This window comes from Drosophila sechellia, chromosome 3L, assembly GCF_004382195.2.
Source record: "Drosophila sechellia strain sech25 chromosome 3L, ASM438219v1, whole genome shotgun sequence".
Classification (NCBI taxonomy): Eukaryota; Metazoa; Arthropoda; class Insecta; order Diptera; family Drosophilidae; genus Drosophila; species Drosophila sechellia.
Window position 1 is genome coordinate 5,723,607 of NC_045951.1, and position 13,789 is coordinate 5,737,395.

General features: G+C 41.7%; 3 protein-coding genes across 9 annotated transcripts in view; 1 reads left to right on the forward strand and 2 right to left on the reverse strand.

Annotated features, from left to right (window-relative positions):
* Positions 1–25: 25 nt before the first annotated feature.
* Positions 26–1,295, forward strand: LOC6610923 (uracil phosphoribosyltransferase homolog). 2 transcript variants are annotated; one of them, XR_004361936.1, is made up of 3 exons: positions 26–391; positions 457–1,050; positions 1,131–1,295. XR_004361936.1 is itself a non-coding variant. In XM_002035444.2 (2 exons), exons 1-2 carry the CDS (start codon positions 150–152, stop codon positions 998–1,000), a joined length of 786 nt encoding a protein of 261 aa, XP_002035480.1. In that variant the 5' UTR covers positions 26–149; the 3' UTR covers positions 1,001–1,295. The 2 variants fall into 2 exon arrangements, 1 of the variants encoding a protein (XP_002035480.1); XM_002035444.2 differs by having other exon boundaries at positions 457–1,295.
* LOC6610924 (mitotic spindle assembly checkpoint protein MAD2A) lies at positions 1,198–2,169 on the reverse strand. The gene is made up of 3 exons (XM_002035445.2): positions 2,009–2,169; positions 1,781–1,927; positions 1,198–1,719 (listed from the first exon to the last, which is right to left on the reverse strand). Exons 1-3 carry the CDS (start codon positions 2,079–2,081, stop codon positions 1,316–1,318), a joined length of 624 nt encoding a protein of 207 aa, XP_002035481.1. The 5' UTR covers positions 2,082–2,169; the 3' UTR covers positions 1,198–1,315.
* Positions 2,170–2,403: 234 nt separating this feature from the next.
* LOC6610925 (protein vein) overlaps positions 2,404–13,789 on the reverse strand; it is a 31,214-nt gene continuing 19,828 nt past the window's right edge. Inside the window, exons 2-6 of one of the 6 annotated variants that reach the window (XM_032718572.1) lie at positions 7,204–7,381; positions 6,992–7,119; positions 6,638–6,746; positions 5,703–5,752; positions 2,404–2,542 (exon numbers count right to left, since the gene is read on the reverse strand). In XM_032718572.1, the coding sequence (XP_032574463.1) occupies positions 2,502–2,542; positions 5,703–5,752; positions 6,638–6,746; positions 6,992–7,119; positions 7,204–7,381 (506 nt within the window). In that variant the 3' untranslated portion in view covers positions 2,404–2,501. Of the gene's footprint in view, positions 2,543–3,749; positions 5,753–6,637; positions 6,747–6,991; positions 7,120–7,203; positions 7,382–13,789 lie in introns of those variants that run through there. The other 5 variants (XM_032718574.1, XM_032718573.1, XM_002035446.2 and 2 more) reach the window with 5 other exon arrangements.

Here is a 13,789-nt window from a genome sequence, read left to right on the forward strand (position 1 = left end):
GAAATTACCGAGACCCAACGAACGGCAATGCCGTCACAAGTGTGACCGCAGCAAGCCAAGCACGCGATAGTAGAATAAAGACCTACGTACAATTCTTTTAATTTATTTATTTTATGTAGCCAGTAAAATAGGAACCAAATAGCCGAGTCATGCGCAACGGCTCACCCAGCAGCAACGGCTCCCAGTCGGAGGAGGGCAGCAGCTCCTCGGATCACCAGCAGCCGCAGCAGGAAGCCCAGGAGCAGGAGCAACAGCTGCATACTCCCACGCATGCACATGCCGCGGTGCCAGCTGCCACATCGGAGGAGATCCTGGCGGAGTACGGCAGCAACCTTAAGCTACTCGAGTGCAATTCCCAGGTGGCCGAACTGCTGACCATACTGCGCGACAAGTAGGTGACGTTGGGGAGGAGGAGTCAGCAGCGTATTAGCCGTACTACAAAATTCTACCCCCCAGGAACACCACGCGCAGCGACTTCAAGTTCTATGCCGACCGTCTCATCCGACTGGTCATTGAGGAGTCGCTCAACCAGCTGCCCTACACCCATTGCGATGTGGAAACGCCCACCGGTGCGATTTACGAGGGTCTGAAGTATCGCTCCGGCAACTGCGGCGTGTCCATCATCCGATCGGGAGAGGCCATGGAGCAGGGACTGCGCGACTGCTGTCGTTCCATTCGCATTGGGAAGATCCTGGTCGAGTCCGATGCCAATACGCATGAGGCCCGCGTGGTCTATGCCCGCTTTCCCGATGACATCGGCAGCAGGCAGGTGCTACTCATGTATCCCATCATGTCCACGGGCAACACTGTGCTGCAGGCGGTGAATGTGCTGCGGGAACACGGCGTACCCGAGAGCTGCATCATCCTGTCGAATCTGTTTTGCACACCCATGGCCGCTCGGACCGTAGTGAATGCCTTCCCTAAGCTGAAGATCCTCACCTCCGAGCTGCATCCCGTGGCACCCAATCACTTTGGCCAGAAATACTTCGGTACAGACTAGATACTTGGGTCTATCTCGCAGACTTGACGACTAAGCGCTGCTTAGGATAGGTAGCTGTCGCCCAGACAAACGCCCTTCCTGCGTTCCGCTCCACTAACAAATGCTACCCTCTCTCTGTTTCGTCCTCCAGATTGCATTTGAGATACAAATACAAATAGACGACCCCTGCGGCCAACCAAACTACTACTTAGCAACTGTTAGCTTTTCACAACTGGCTTTTAATGCAACTCTCAAATACGTTACGTTCGTTACGCACTATTGTAAATATAGAAACGAAATAAATATTTAAACATTAGGATGAGGCGGTATTGCCTTTTAAGTGCTCATCTTGTAGTTGACCACGGTGTCCACCTTGTGCAGTCCTGTGGAAAAGGAGCGCAGCTGGACGGCCTGCGGATTCTGTATGACAATGGCACCCGTTTCGTCCCATTTGGCCGGTAATTCGGTGTTCTGCAGCGTGTGAATCATTACGTCGAAGGTGCAGATGCAATCGAGCAGTGGCAGATAGCTCACGGTGGCCGAGATCTGGCGCATAACGTCGCGAATCTCGTTCTGTATGCGACTCAGCTCCTTGGTGGTCGTTAGCTTGGTGGGATCACTGATATCGCCATCGCCCAACTCGGCCTGCATATTGAAGTCCCAGCACTCGAGCACCTCCTTGGTGTGGGCGTTCGTAATGACCATCGAGATCTTGTTGATCATGTTCTTCGAGAGCCATTCTATAGGTGAATACAAACAGTGGTCATCTTAAGCTTGCCTTTTTCCCAAAAGACCACTTACCTTCAGTTTGGCTGAGCACGTTCTGCAGAAAGGTCTTGATCTTGGGATCCTTGGACATTAGAATGGTCAGCCCATACTGCTGCGTGTTGTCAAAATCTTCGGCTGGGTAAATTCCGCGTTGGAAGAGGATCGAATTGATGCCGTACTCTATTTAGGAAAAAAAAAGGAACCACAGACGCCATTACAGGCGGACTTACAGACGCTTTCGTGGCGCAGCTAGCTACTCACTCAGGTATTCCACAATAATCTGAGCGGAGCCCTTGAGTGTGATGCAGTTCTTGGTCGCCTGGGCAGTTGCCATTTTGATTAAAGTCGATTTAAGTGAGAGAGAAATTAACAATTTGCTAAATTGCCGCTATTTTTGAAAGCTGTTGACTAACAGAGATGACAGAAGCTCGATATACATTCGATGCGTTCGTCTGTCATCCATCGATAAGTATCGGTGGGTGTGTTAGCTAAATTCAGTATATATTTATATTTGGTGTGTGTGCTGGCTATGCGACCATTGATGATGGAAACAGGGATGGCTAACCCCGACCAGTGCTGCCAAGCAAATTCACAAAGGGCGGGAAATTTGAATTTATCCATTTACTAACGTAATAAAATCAAAACACAATTATTGATTGCAACAAATTGGGAATTTTATTGGCCATCCTTGTGTAAACTAAATCTAAGCTTGAGATCCATTTCTGAGCGCAAAAGTAATTCCGCGTGGTTCGGCCTAATGGGTTCCATCCGGTTCATCGTATTCCTGCCAAGAGACTAAAACAAGACAAGACTTTGATAAAGCCACAACATTAGAGGACCCAGTTAATCTATGATATCCAAAACCTAGCTCGGTTCGTCAGAGCCTTGATTACTCTGCCCTCTGGTTTGTTGGTTGTGTAACAGAAAAGAGCAGCAGAAGCAGATCAGCAAATCATAAACGAAGTACAAGAAGCCACAGAGAACAAGAACAGAATATTAGACCAAATCAAAAAGCAATCGATTTTTTGTAAAATGTGAATTATTTGCAAGTTTTTAATTAATTTTTTTCTTACGCATCGTTTTGTTTGTTTTTGTTGTTTTTTTTTCGTTTTTGTTTGTTTAATGTTTTGTTTTAAATTAAAATTAAACTTTACATGGTATTTTTGGTATAAATCTTTCAATAATTAAATATATAAAAAATTTGCCACTTAAAATAACTAAAAATAATCTATACGCACTTTCTTGCTTTACGTCTAGCCATACAAACTGATGTCAACATACACATTGTGAAAAAATAAAAACTAATTTGCCATTTTACATATTTTGGTGTTGAAATTGCGCAAATCAAAAAACGAGGACAAATAAAATAGTATTTCGAAATTAAGTAGCTCCATGGTGTCTGTGTCTGTGTGGGGTGTTTGTGTGTGTGTGAGCTTATAGCTAGAATTACGTTTAATTTAGGTGTAATTAAATACAATAAATTACGGTTAAAGAAGGGATTGCATTACCTTAGTTGAAATGTACACAAAACTTATCGTTAGTTAAAACGAGAGCTATTTACAGGATTTATTACAAAGTTCTCGGCTACGTCAACCTTTGTTATCATTTTAAAATTATTGTCTATGATACAACAACAAAAGCGCAACAATGTCAAAGTCAGGGTCGAATCGGTAATGCTTTGCTCTCGAACTTTGAACCGCAAACTTCGATCTTAGATGTTATATGTGATATATTTCGTAAAATAAATAATTTAAAATTCTGCTCAGCTTTCATACATCCGATTTATACATTTAATATATTCTGTCACCGTGCACAAGAACAAACGTAGCTAAAGTCAGTCTGGATCTGGATCTTTTCGCTCGGGAAGAAGGAACTCTAGGCGAGGGGAATTGTACGAATTTTGAAATGTTTTCTGTTTTCGGATATGTATTCTTTGTAGTTGCAAACTTTGAGAACGGTGATGGGTTTTTGGGCATGGTCAGCTGGTGCAACAAATTCTCTAATTTTTTAATAAACGTAAAAAATTACAATTGTCCACATTTTGGAGTGCATGGAGTTCGATTTTTTGTTTTTCGTTTTGTTTATAAAATCATAAAAATAATGAAACAAAATTCTATGCATTAATAGTCGTTATTTAAGGTATGTATTTGGCCGTAGATTGCAACAAAATATCTGTGAAGAGATTAAATTATAAATAAAATTAAAAATTAATCTTTCAGTTCTTCATTTACTGCTAACTAAAAGCTGGCTAACACCATTTCCACAATTAGGGGCAACTACAAGCATCAAATTGCGCTCTCAAATGAAAAAATTCCATGCAGAAGGATATTGAAGAGAATGTCTTTAGCAAGAACTACTTGAAAATTAGTGATTCGATATATGTATATATTTTTTTGGTTCATTCGAGCTCAAGATTTCACTTTGCCGTGGAGTTTACACTTAAGGAGGAAACGAGCACAAACTAAGGAAGTAATAGTGAACAGAGTTACCCAAATCGGAAACGCAGGAGATTAGTTAAAAGAAAAAATACAAAAAAAAAAAAAAAACAATCACCAAATAAAAGAAAACAAGGAGCAGAATGAAATTGTTGGTTTGTTTGATTTGATTTGAATTGGGTTCTTTCCGGTGGATTTTTTTTGGTTTGTCAAAATCTACAGCCAAGTGTTAATGTCTAATAACGAGTAGTAACTAAAATTAATTGGAAATCATAAATTCTAATGGGTTATCGAATGTGGTTTGTTTTTAATATTTGCAAACTACAAATAATAACACTGAAAACAAAACAAAATTCAGTTCCCGTTTCAAATGTTTAGTCAGTTCGATGCCTTTGTGGGTGAGTGTTTTTTGTAACTAACTTGCCATCGTTTATGCGTGTTGATATTCGTGTATCTAACTAAGAGAGCCTCTGTTGATTTTTATCGTAAATCTGGATATTCATATTCATATTGTGTGTGAGGGGTTGAGTAAATGTGGGCTGAGCCAAGGGATTCGACAAGTTTCTCAGTACTTTGTGGGGAAAAGGTCCTTTCTTAGTCAAATTTTCCTGTTGTCCGGTGTCCGTCCGCTGTCCGTCCGTATGTCCGAGTTGCTTGATTATTTTGTTTTGTTTTGCTGTTTTTGTTTTTTGTTTTACATTTACTTGTGGTTTTGGTTGGTGTGGTTCGTGTGATGAGTGAATTGAAATTAAATTAAGTTCCTATGTAAACACTATTTAAAATAAACCTTCTATAGCACCCTTTGTTTTTATTCGTATTTATTTGCATTCTTCTCGTGTTTAATGATTGCTCTTAATATGGTTTTTAGTTTATAAAATTATATATATTATGAACAACTTGGTTAGTTATTTATTTCGTTTACTCTTTGTTTTCATTACTAAGACTTTACTTTGTTTCTTTTTGGAATGTGTTCTCTAATAAAACTTTTAGTTCGTCGTTTTACAAAGTGACTGATGATAGTTGGGGGTTCTGTGTGTGGAGTGTCTGTGATTGGGTGTCTGGAGTTTAGATTTTGGTCAGATTCTGCATACTGTTTTTGTACTTTCTGTCTGTGTGATTGTGTGTGGCTGTGTTTGTGGCTTTATCAACTATATTTGGTTTATTTCACTTTCTCTTTTCTCGGATGTTTGGCAGAAAGTTTCAATGTGCTAGAATTGTGAAATTTGCAATGGGAATTTTGTTGGATTTTCCTTTCTTCCATTTTAGGTTGTAGTACTATGTAGATGGATCTGTTACGTTATCGTATTGCATTTTATAATATTTTATGTTATTCGTTATTTTGGTATGGGCACTGAGTTCGGCTTGATTGATTTGATTTGATTTGATTGGATTCGGTTTAGGTATTGTGTATAACTCGCGTTTGACTCGACTCGCAAAACAATCGATGCTATAGAAGTGCCTATTTTAGCAGTAATAACCTCCCTGATAATTTTTGCATGATTCGGGAGAGCTGTACCTACTGTCGGGCCATTTGTTCTCGCAACGATTGCCGAAGTATTCGGTTGGGCACCTGAAAGACAAGATTGGTTGCACATATTTAGTATAGATCGTATTTTGTTTTCAAAACATTATTATATTTAAGGAATACACAAGTGGGGGAAATCGAAATGGCCATGAACTGCGGTGCAGCATTTGCTTGACCACTCAAAGATCCGGTCAAATATAAACAAAAAAACAAACAAATTAAGTGTGTGGCATACAGCGAATTTCAGCAAAAACGGAAAGTGCGGAAGGAGTGGGATCAAAATGGAAATTCATTTCCCCCCTTACTCCTAGGAAGTCTCATCAAATACTGAGAAAAAAATACCCATTCGAGATAGCGAGTGAAATGCGCTTTTTTGGGATCCGATTGGATCGAATCGATTCATCGCTTTGCGTGTGCACACTCGCACTGCCAGATAAAACGAGTCGCTGAAAGACATTATTCACATTGCATACACACACGCCGGCAAGTGGGCCTTTGTGGAGTTCTCCACTCCGGCCACGAGTTTTGTGGCCTTTTAATTGCGCTCCCCCTCCTCCGGATTGCTCGGTTGCCGAGCGTGTAATGTGATGCCAAAATATTACAAGACACACATATTTACATGCAGTGTTATCAGCTGTCACATGAGCGAGGTTTATCAAGCGAACCACTTGAGTTTTGGGATCAGTTGCGAGGAGTCTAGCTCGACTGTGCGGCAGGATGTATCGAGTGCACAGCGAGAAAATATCCAAAGCACTAAGATGGTCTCATTGTTATTTTCAAGTTTAATGAGCAACATATAAACTAATATTAAACTAATGAAATATTTAACAAGAAGAATGCACATACATATATGTATGCTACAAAGTGTTGACCGATGGGTTTATATATGTTAAGTTCCTATGCAGAGTTAGATAGCAGGGAAGTACTAACCTACAATAGACCTCGTTGATGTCCGGGATCATCCTACAGGTGCCATTATGGAAGCAGTAGTCGAAGTTGCAGGGTATGCCCGAGGCTGACCGGTCCGTCGGAAAGTGAACTGAAATGGAGGCGAGATTTGATTATTTGATTTACAAGGACTTGGCGTAGGTATTCTTATATAAATTTAGCTGAATCAAAGATGTGAAACATAACATATGTGGCCATAAATAACAAGTGAATTGGAGCATACCGAATTGGCCGCAACATAACATCGACATACATTGATGCCTGTTGCAACACCCACGCATCACTCGCAATGGACCGACCATCTAACATACATATGTACATATGTATAAGACTCACCTGGTGAGGCCTTGATCATGATGCGGCGCTTGGCGATCGCCTTGCTGGCTTTATTCTTGGCCCGGCACTCGTACCTGCCCGCATCGGAGGAACTATTGAAGGAGCGCACTATTAGCTCGGAACGTCTTCTGCAAGGGGAGAGAGTGGGTGAACCCATAGAGGGAGATGTTAGATATGTGCACTTCGATCGCGGACACTCACTTAATACTCACTTGTGATGCTTGAATTGATAAATGTTGCGCTTGCGATTGATGGACTTGTCGTCCTTGAACCAGGTGACCTTCGGCGGCGGCTGACCCGACACCTCGCAGACGATACGCAGCTTCTTTCCATGCTTGATGATGGCTTTACTCGGCTTCGAGAAGATCTTCGTGACCTCTGCGTTCTGTGCTGTAAAAAAGACCAGGCAAACCATTAGGCCATGCATTTCGCATTCCGATTTCGATGTTTTCTCCGATTTCTGTGATTTCCAGCTTCAAACGTTTTGGGAAAATCAACAAATACGGCTGAGTGTGTGTGTAGATAAATGCGGAATTTTCCACCTGCCCACCCCATTGAACTTTAAATTATTTTCGTAGACAGCCGTAAACAAAATAGCAAATTAGAAATTACTCGCATTCCTCGCGAATTTTCCCTTGTGTTTTTATGATCGTCGCGTCTGTTTGGTCTTTTTCATTCTAAAGTTGCCTGGAGATCGATAAGTTGAAAGTTGTCTGGCACTTTCGAGAGGTGGAACAATTTTACGGTGCACAGATGACAAGGAAGATGCAAGCTTTATATCCTATGGGATTTATCCAGTGATCTAAAGGCTTCCTTTTGACCAATTGCAACCTCGAAACACGTGTGTGTCTCTACTTTTACGCTTTTTATTAAATAGATTTGGCCCCAGTTGCGGTTTAAATATATATTCATTTGCAAGTTACCCAATTACATATTAAAAGAGTCACAACAGACTGACTCATCAATGCCGACAAATTGGCAATGAAACTTGTGTCTCTTCTTGCGCAGCGCGATTTGCCACTCCCCCGCCCGCCGGTGAATGCTTAAATTAGCCGGCATATCACGTGTCTGGTGGGCGGGGGCGGGCATCGTGGTGCATGGGGGGCGGGGCTGGTCTGTGCTGTCTAAGTGCTCGTCACATGCTAATTGAGACCTGCGTGCGCTGTCCAAGTGATTCACAAGCGGCGGTGATCATGGTGATCATTCATCGATCGGTGGATCTATTTTGGTTTTGGGTGGGTGGCGGTACGAAAGTGCACATCCATCGAATGAAGCACACCGATCGTTATGCAATTGGCAGGGAATACGAAATACATATTCGCAGTCTATCTAATACTATATCTAATTGCAAAGTCTGCGCTGATTTAATGCCCGGCAAATGTAAATTTATGCGATGAGGATCGCGTGGCCAGACGAAGCTGTCCATATGGATATACGTACGTATATTGTACATATAATGTGATTTTAAATTCGAAAACGTACACTGTGAGAAAGCGACACGCAAGCATGGATTTCGAGACAAAGAAATACTTAAATGCATTTCAAGTGTTTGAATAAATCAAACACTTTAAAAGCATTCAAAGCTTCATTTTGCAGTCTTCGGCATTTATGTTTGATAAAGGAGTCCCATATTTTGGCAACGCTTTTCTTGCCAGTGTAATTATTCGAAAGGTGTATTTATTCTATAACATTTTGAGTATATTAAAAGATAAATTATTGTTTATAATTTATGTTTGGCCCAGCGTCGGGCCATAAAGCAGCATTTTAATTGTGCGCGCCACTTTCTCACGCTCCCAAATTGTGAGGCTGCATGTGTGTTCGTGCGTATCTGTGTGTGCGCATGGGCCTGTGTGTGTGTGTGCGTGCGCGAGTGTATCTGTGTGCCAGCGCTCCGAAACGTCAACTCACAAGTGTCCACGGCACACAAGGCGATTAAGTATTGAAGGCACCCAACACACCGGCACACGCAAAACAAGTTGACAATTGTCATGAATAGCTCCTACTTCAGATCGCTTCGCACCCCTCCCAACTCCTACCACATATATGGTATATGAATGCCCCTCAGCGGTTCCCGCTTTGATTTAACCAGAAATCCCAGCCAGAATAATAAGATGAACATTTTTATTTGCCTTCTGCGTGTGTTTGGTTCGGCCAAAAATTGGCATATCATATTGCCTCGACCCCGCCGCCCCCACCGCCCCCGCCGATCTTATTATGACTTAATTATGCGCTTAAAAATATGTGCTCTCTGTTCGGGCCATTGGTCTTTTTGGCTACACTCAACAAAAAAACACAGTTTGGTTTGGAATGTAAATAAAACACGTATCTACTATAATAATTTGTATTAACCGCGTAGTTGCCAAATAAAATAGTTTAAAAGGAAAGATTTGGCAACTCAACAATCTGCTTCAAAATAACATCCTATCGGGTTTTGTTTTCCGTGCACTTTTGATTTGGCAATGTCAATTGATGCGGGGGGCAAAGGATGAAGGATAAAGGAATCGAACTGAAATCCGATATCCTGCAGGCGTTCCGGGCGCATTGGCCTCTCGGGTGGCCCTGTTTTTGTGCGTTTGCTGAGTGCGTCAACAACTTTGGGCCAGTGCCTACGTCAAAAAGGCTGGTGTGTCGCGACGCTTCCGGAAAAGTCTGGCAAAAGTACAAGTGCCACTATGGAAAAGGAAGCGCTGCCAAAGAAAACGGAGGAAAACTGTCGGCGCTGTCGCCTCGCTGCCTGCTCCCCAATTTAGCACACAGACAGCACAGCGACAGGGAGCATTAAAATAACTTTTCATATTTCAAATAATATATTTTTTGCATTTCATTTCGGGGCCGACGCGCTTTTCCTCTCGAGCGTAACGCCGCCGCCAATGATTCATGCAAATCCATCAAGAAAAGCGGTTAACATTAGGGGGAAAAAACGGGAAACTTGGGGCGATGGGGCGCCAACATGTGGTTACCTCAGCTCAGCTCAGATTGTCGAGCGAAAATGAAATTAAGTCGCTTTGCATTGAATTAATCAGCGGAATTGCATGCGACACGCCGACTGGCGCCATCTACCGGGTCAAATTGGCTGCTGTATATACATATAGACTTTTATATTCATGCAATATTCACTTCATTCATTCAAGAGATTGCAATTTACATAGTCATTACCACGGCGATCATTGTTCCCTTCGGGTTTATCCCAATTGTGCAATGTGAACTGCACTTTTCGCTTATTATTTTTGCCTCAAAAGTCAAGTCGCCGATATATACAGACGATGTATATGGATATATATTATTTTGTTTAATCTACCAATACTGGCTGCGAGTGGCTGACTGAACGAACGAAGGAGGCGATTTATTTTGGCAGCCCGGCGAGTGACCCACATTTGGTAGAAGAAGATGCCGAGATGTTGCTGCCGCTGTCAGCGGAAGTTTTTCCAAAAAATAAAATTCATATAAATTTCCCTCCTTAACCGACGCGATTATTTATGATTCCTCGAATGCGTTCGAGTGTTATTTATTTGATTATTTTTGATTCATTTTTATTGGCTCGCGACATTGTGTCACTGCTGGATTCTCTTGCGTAGACTCGTCCCCGACGTCAGTGATTTATCGGGCCATAAACAAATACTACGAGTGCGCTGGCACATATGTATGTACATACATGTACATATGTATGTATCACTATCTTATTTGTCTGGGTAAAACTTAACAATTGTAGCACGCGTCTTCTTCTGGGGCGCGGAGCGACACTTCAATTTACTTCACTTAAGGCTCTGATAATATTTGCATGATTACGCTTCCAGGCAGAGATAAGTGCGAACCACTGTAGTGTCAATACTGACGACTAATATTGCGCATACGCCGTGTTGTCCTAGGCACTGGCTAAGAATTGTCATTGGGGTGTAATGCAACTTATCAGTGGGATAATTATTCGACAATGGGGTAGTTGTTTACTTTCATTGTTAATGTATATAGGGTTGAGTGAGTAAATAATTAAACGTATTTTAATGTTCATACATTGCATCCGACTTCCAGGAAAAAAGATACTGTAGTCTCAATAGCACAAGGTGCCTTACGACTTGAACTCTAGCACTAGCATCTACTTTGGCTTATCATGCGTGAATTTTCCCAGCATTTAAAAGCATTTTTGAAAACATTCCAATAGGAAATACGATATGCCGGCAGATATGTTTAAGTTAACCACAATATTCAATACCCAAGCAAACATGGGAAACATATTTCGATTCAGCAACAAACAGGCGAATGATGTCTTTGGCTTTCGCCAGACACAAGACAGGCAAATCAAAGAATATGTAGGCAGTGCGAAAAGATTTTCGCGAGCTGTGAGCTCGGCAAAGGCAGATGGATGGTAATGGGAATGGGGGAATCTGAATCTGAATCTGAATAGGTCTAAATGGGAGATGGCTGAATGCTTGGATGGCTGGCACGTGTGGTTAAAATGCTGGCCAAACTAATAAAACTGGGGAAATAGCAGCTACGTTGTCGCCATTTGGTCGATGTCGATTTTTCCATGTTTGTTTGCGATTTTTGTCTCGTCTTGTTTATTTGCACATTGCGTATACGCAACGTGATTTCCTTTGAAGCGTCGACTTTCCACGTTTTTGTCGCTGGCGCTGACAACTCAAGCAAATAGAGAGACAGCAGCAATAACAAGAAGCATTTCGTGTGTTCTTGTGTGAAAGGAAAGGGGAGCCACATCCAGATCGTCAACGGCAACAAACAGATGAATCTGAATCTGCTGGGATCCAGTACGAAGCGCAATATTCATGAAGCAGGATGAGCAGTGTAATCTCTAGACCAGATAAGCGATAAGCACTTGCCCTCGCAGATCTGCGCTATATATCCCACACGCCCCTTTCGCGGTCGATTTGAACTTCCCCTTTCACATGTATTTTTACCCGCTGTCTGAAGCGTTTAATTAAGTCAAGTGAGCGAAGATCGCTGGCACCATGCATCGCCATCGCCATCGGCATCAATTGTCTTTCGCCTCGGTTTCAGCCGCTAAATGCCAACAAATTCGCTTCGCTCTATTCTGTCTACCTCTTTTATAGCGCATTTGTTTTGTTTATTTGGCTGCGTTTCATTGTTTGCCGCTGCTCTATTTTCTTTACCCATCTTTTTGCCAGTCTCGTTTCGGTTTCTGTGCGCCCAGCTGTTGGACAAAACCAGATCTGCGATCTCCAACCTCGTAGCGCTACTGCGACTGCTCCATATCTTCCCACTTCTTTCTTATCACTTTCTCACGTTCCTCTGACTAATGCCCCCCGAAGTCTTATCAGTAAGTCAGCTGTTGCCAGCGCTTCTTTTTTTGACTACTGCAGGTGGTGTTGACTCTGCTAATGCTGTAGCTGTTTTTGCAGATATGAGGAAGCTGCGGATTATTAGATAGATAGATGCTTTAATTGTCTGAGGTTTATATGGCTGCTTAAGTAAATAATTGTCAACCTGATTGCCACAAAATGGGGCCTAACTATATTTATTCGTTATGGTTATAATAAAACACCAATAATTGCCGCATACTCGTGCGCTTAGCGAATTTACAAAAATATATCTTCTGTTCACACACAGATTTCCCAAAATAAATAGTCTAGACATCTTCGAGCGTTTCGAAAATTTGCTTGATTCTTAACAGATTTATTTTATGGCGAATTTATTTTATTACCTACATATAATGTCTGAGCAATCAACAAATCTTTTCATTTCGACAACCTTTCTTTACCGTTGGGCTATTTCATAAAAAAAAAAATAATTTTTCCGTTAAAATTTGTGCTTATTTTGCTCACGTTTAAGTAGTTGGCTTATGTTTTTGATAAATATTATATCTTTATAAATACAGTATATTATTGTACCTAAAATCAGCTGAAAGTGCATTATCAAGCAGTGTGTATAGCAAACATTGTAGGATATCTCAAGGGTATCCGTAGCAACCTCATTCAATCTGCACCTTATCTATCGATTTACAATCCGCTGGCTCCATAATCACTGATAAATGCTCCATTACGATAATAACGTAACAAACTTTCCACGATGCACGTGATGAAGATGCGTCAACAGAGGATGACAGATGACGTAGCCGGGGTCTGTTGACACTACGTTCTACTACTGTTACCTACCGCTTTTCCCGCTCCTGTTACTGCCATTGCTGTTACTCTCGCTGCTGTTGCCATTGTTGGTGTTATTGTTTGGGACCACCTCTTGGCATGTTTTTCACGAAACTGTCAAAATGTTATGCAAATATTTGTGCAGCGATTCAATGTAAATTTGTCCGGTATCTTCCACAGTCATTTTGCGCTCTCACCAAATATTTCTCGCTGTGCATAATTCAGCTTGTTGTTTCGTTTGCTTGTTTGTTTGTTTGTGCTGCCTGTGTTGTTTGTGTTGTTTTCCCTCTTTTTGTTGGGGGCGTGTGAATCCAAACAATGCGGCAGTGATAAAGCCGATAAGCCCGAAAGGGGGCGGTATAAGGAAAACTGCGGTGTTTGTTCTCGGACTTCAGGGTTGAACATACCAGTTATGCTGGGCTCCTCAAATTAAACTAATAGTGCGTTCTTGGCCGGTGAGTCACTTCATTTATCAATGGCATCATCACTAACTACTATTACCTAAACGTGATATCAGCTCGAAGATTGCATTGTCACCTGATATCTTTGACAAACTGAGATGACTAACATTTGGAAAATGCTTCGACTGCAAGTCGAACAGAAGCGCCACTGATTAGGTAGTTATGGAATTTTTTGATAAGCTAGTTTAGGAATGCATACTACTGCTATTATCAAAGAATATATT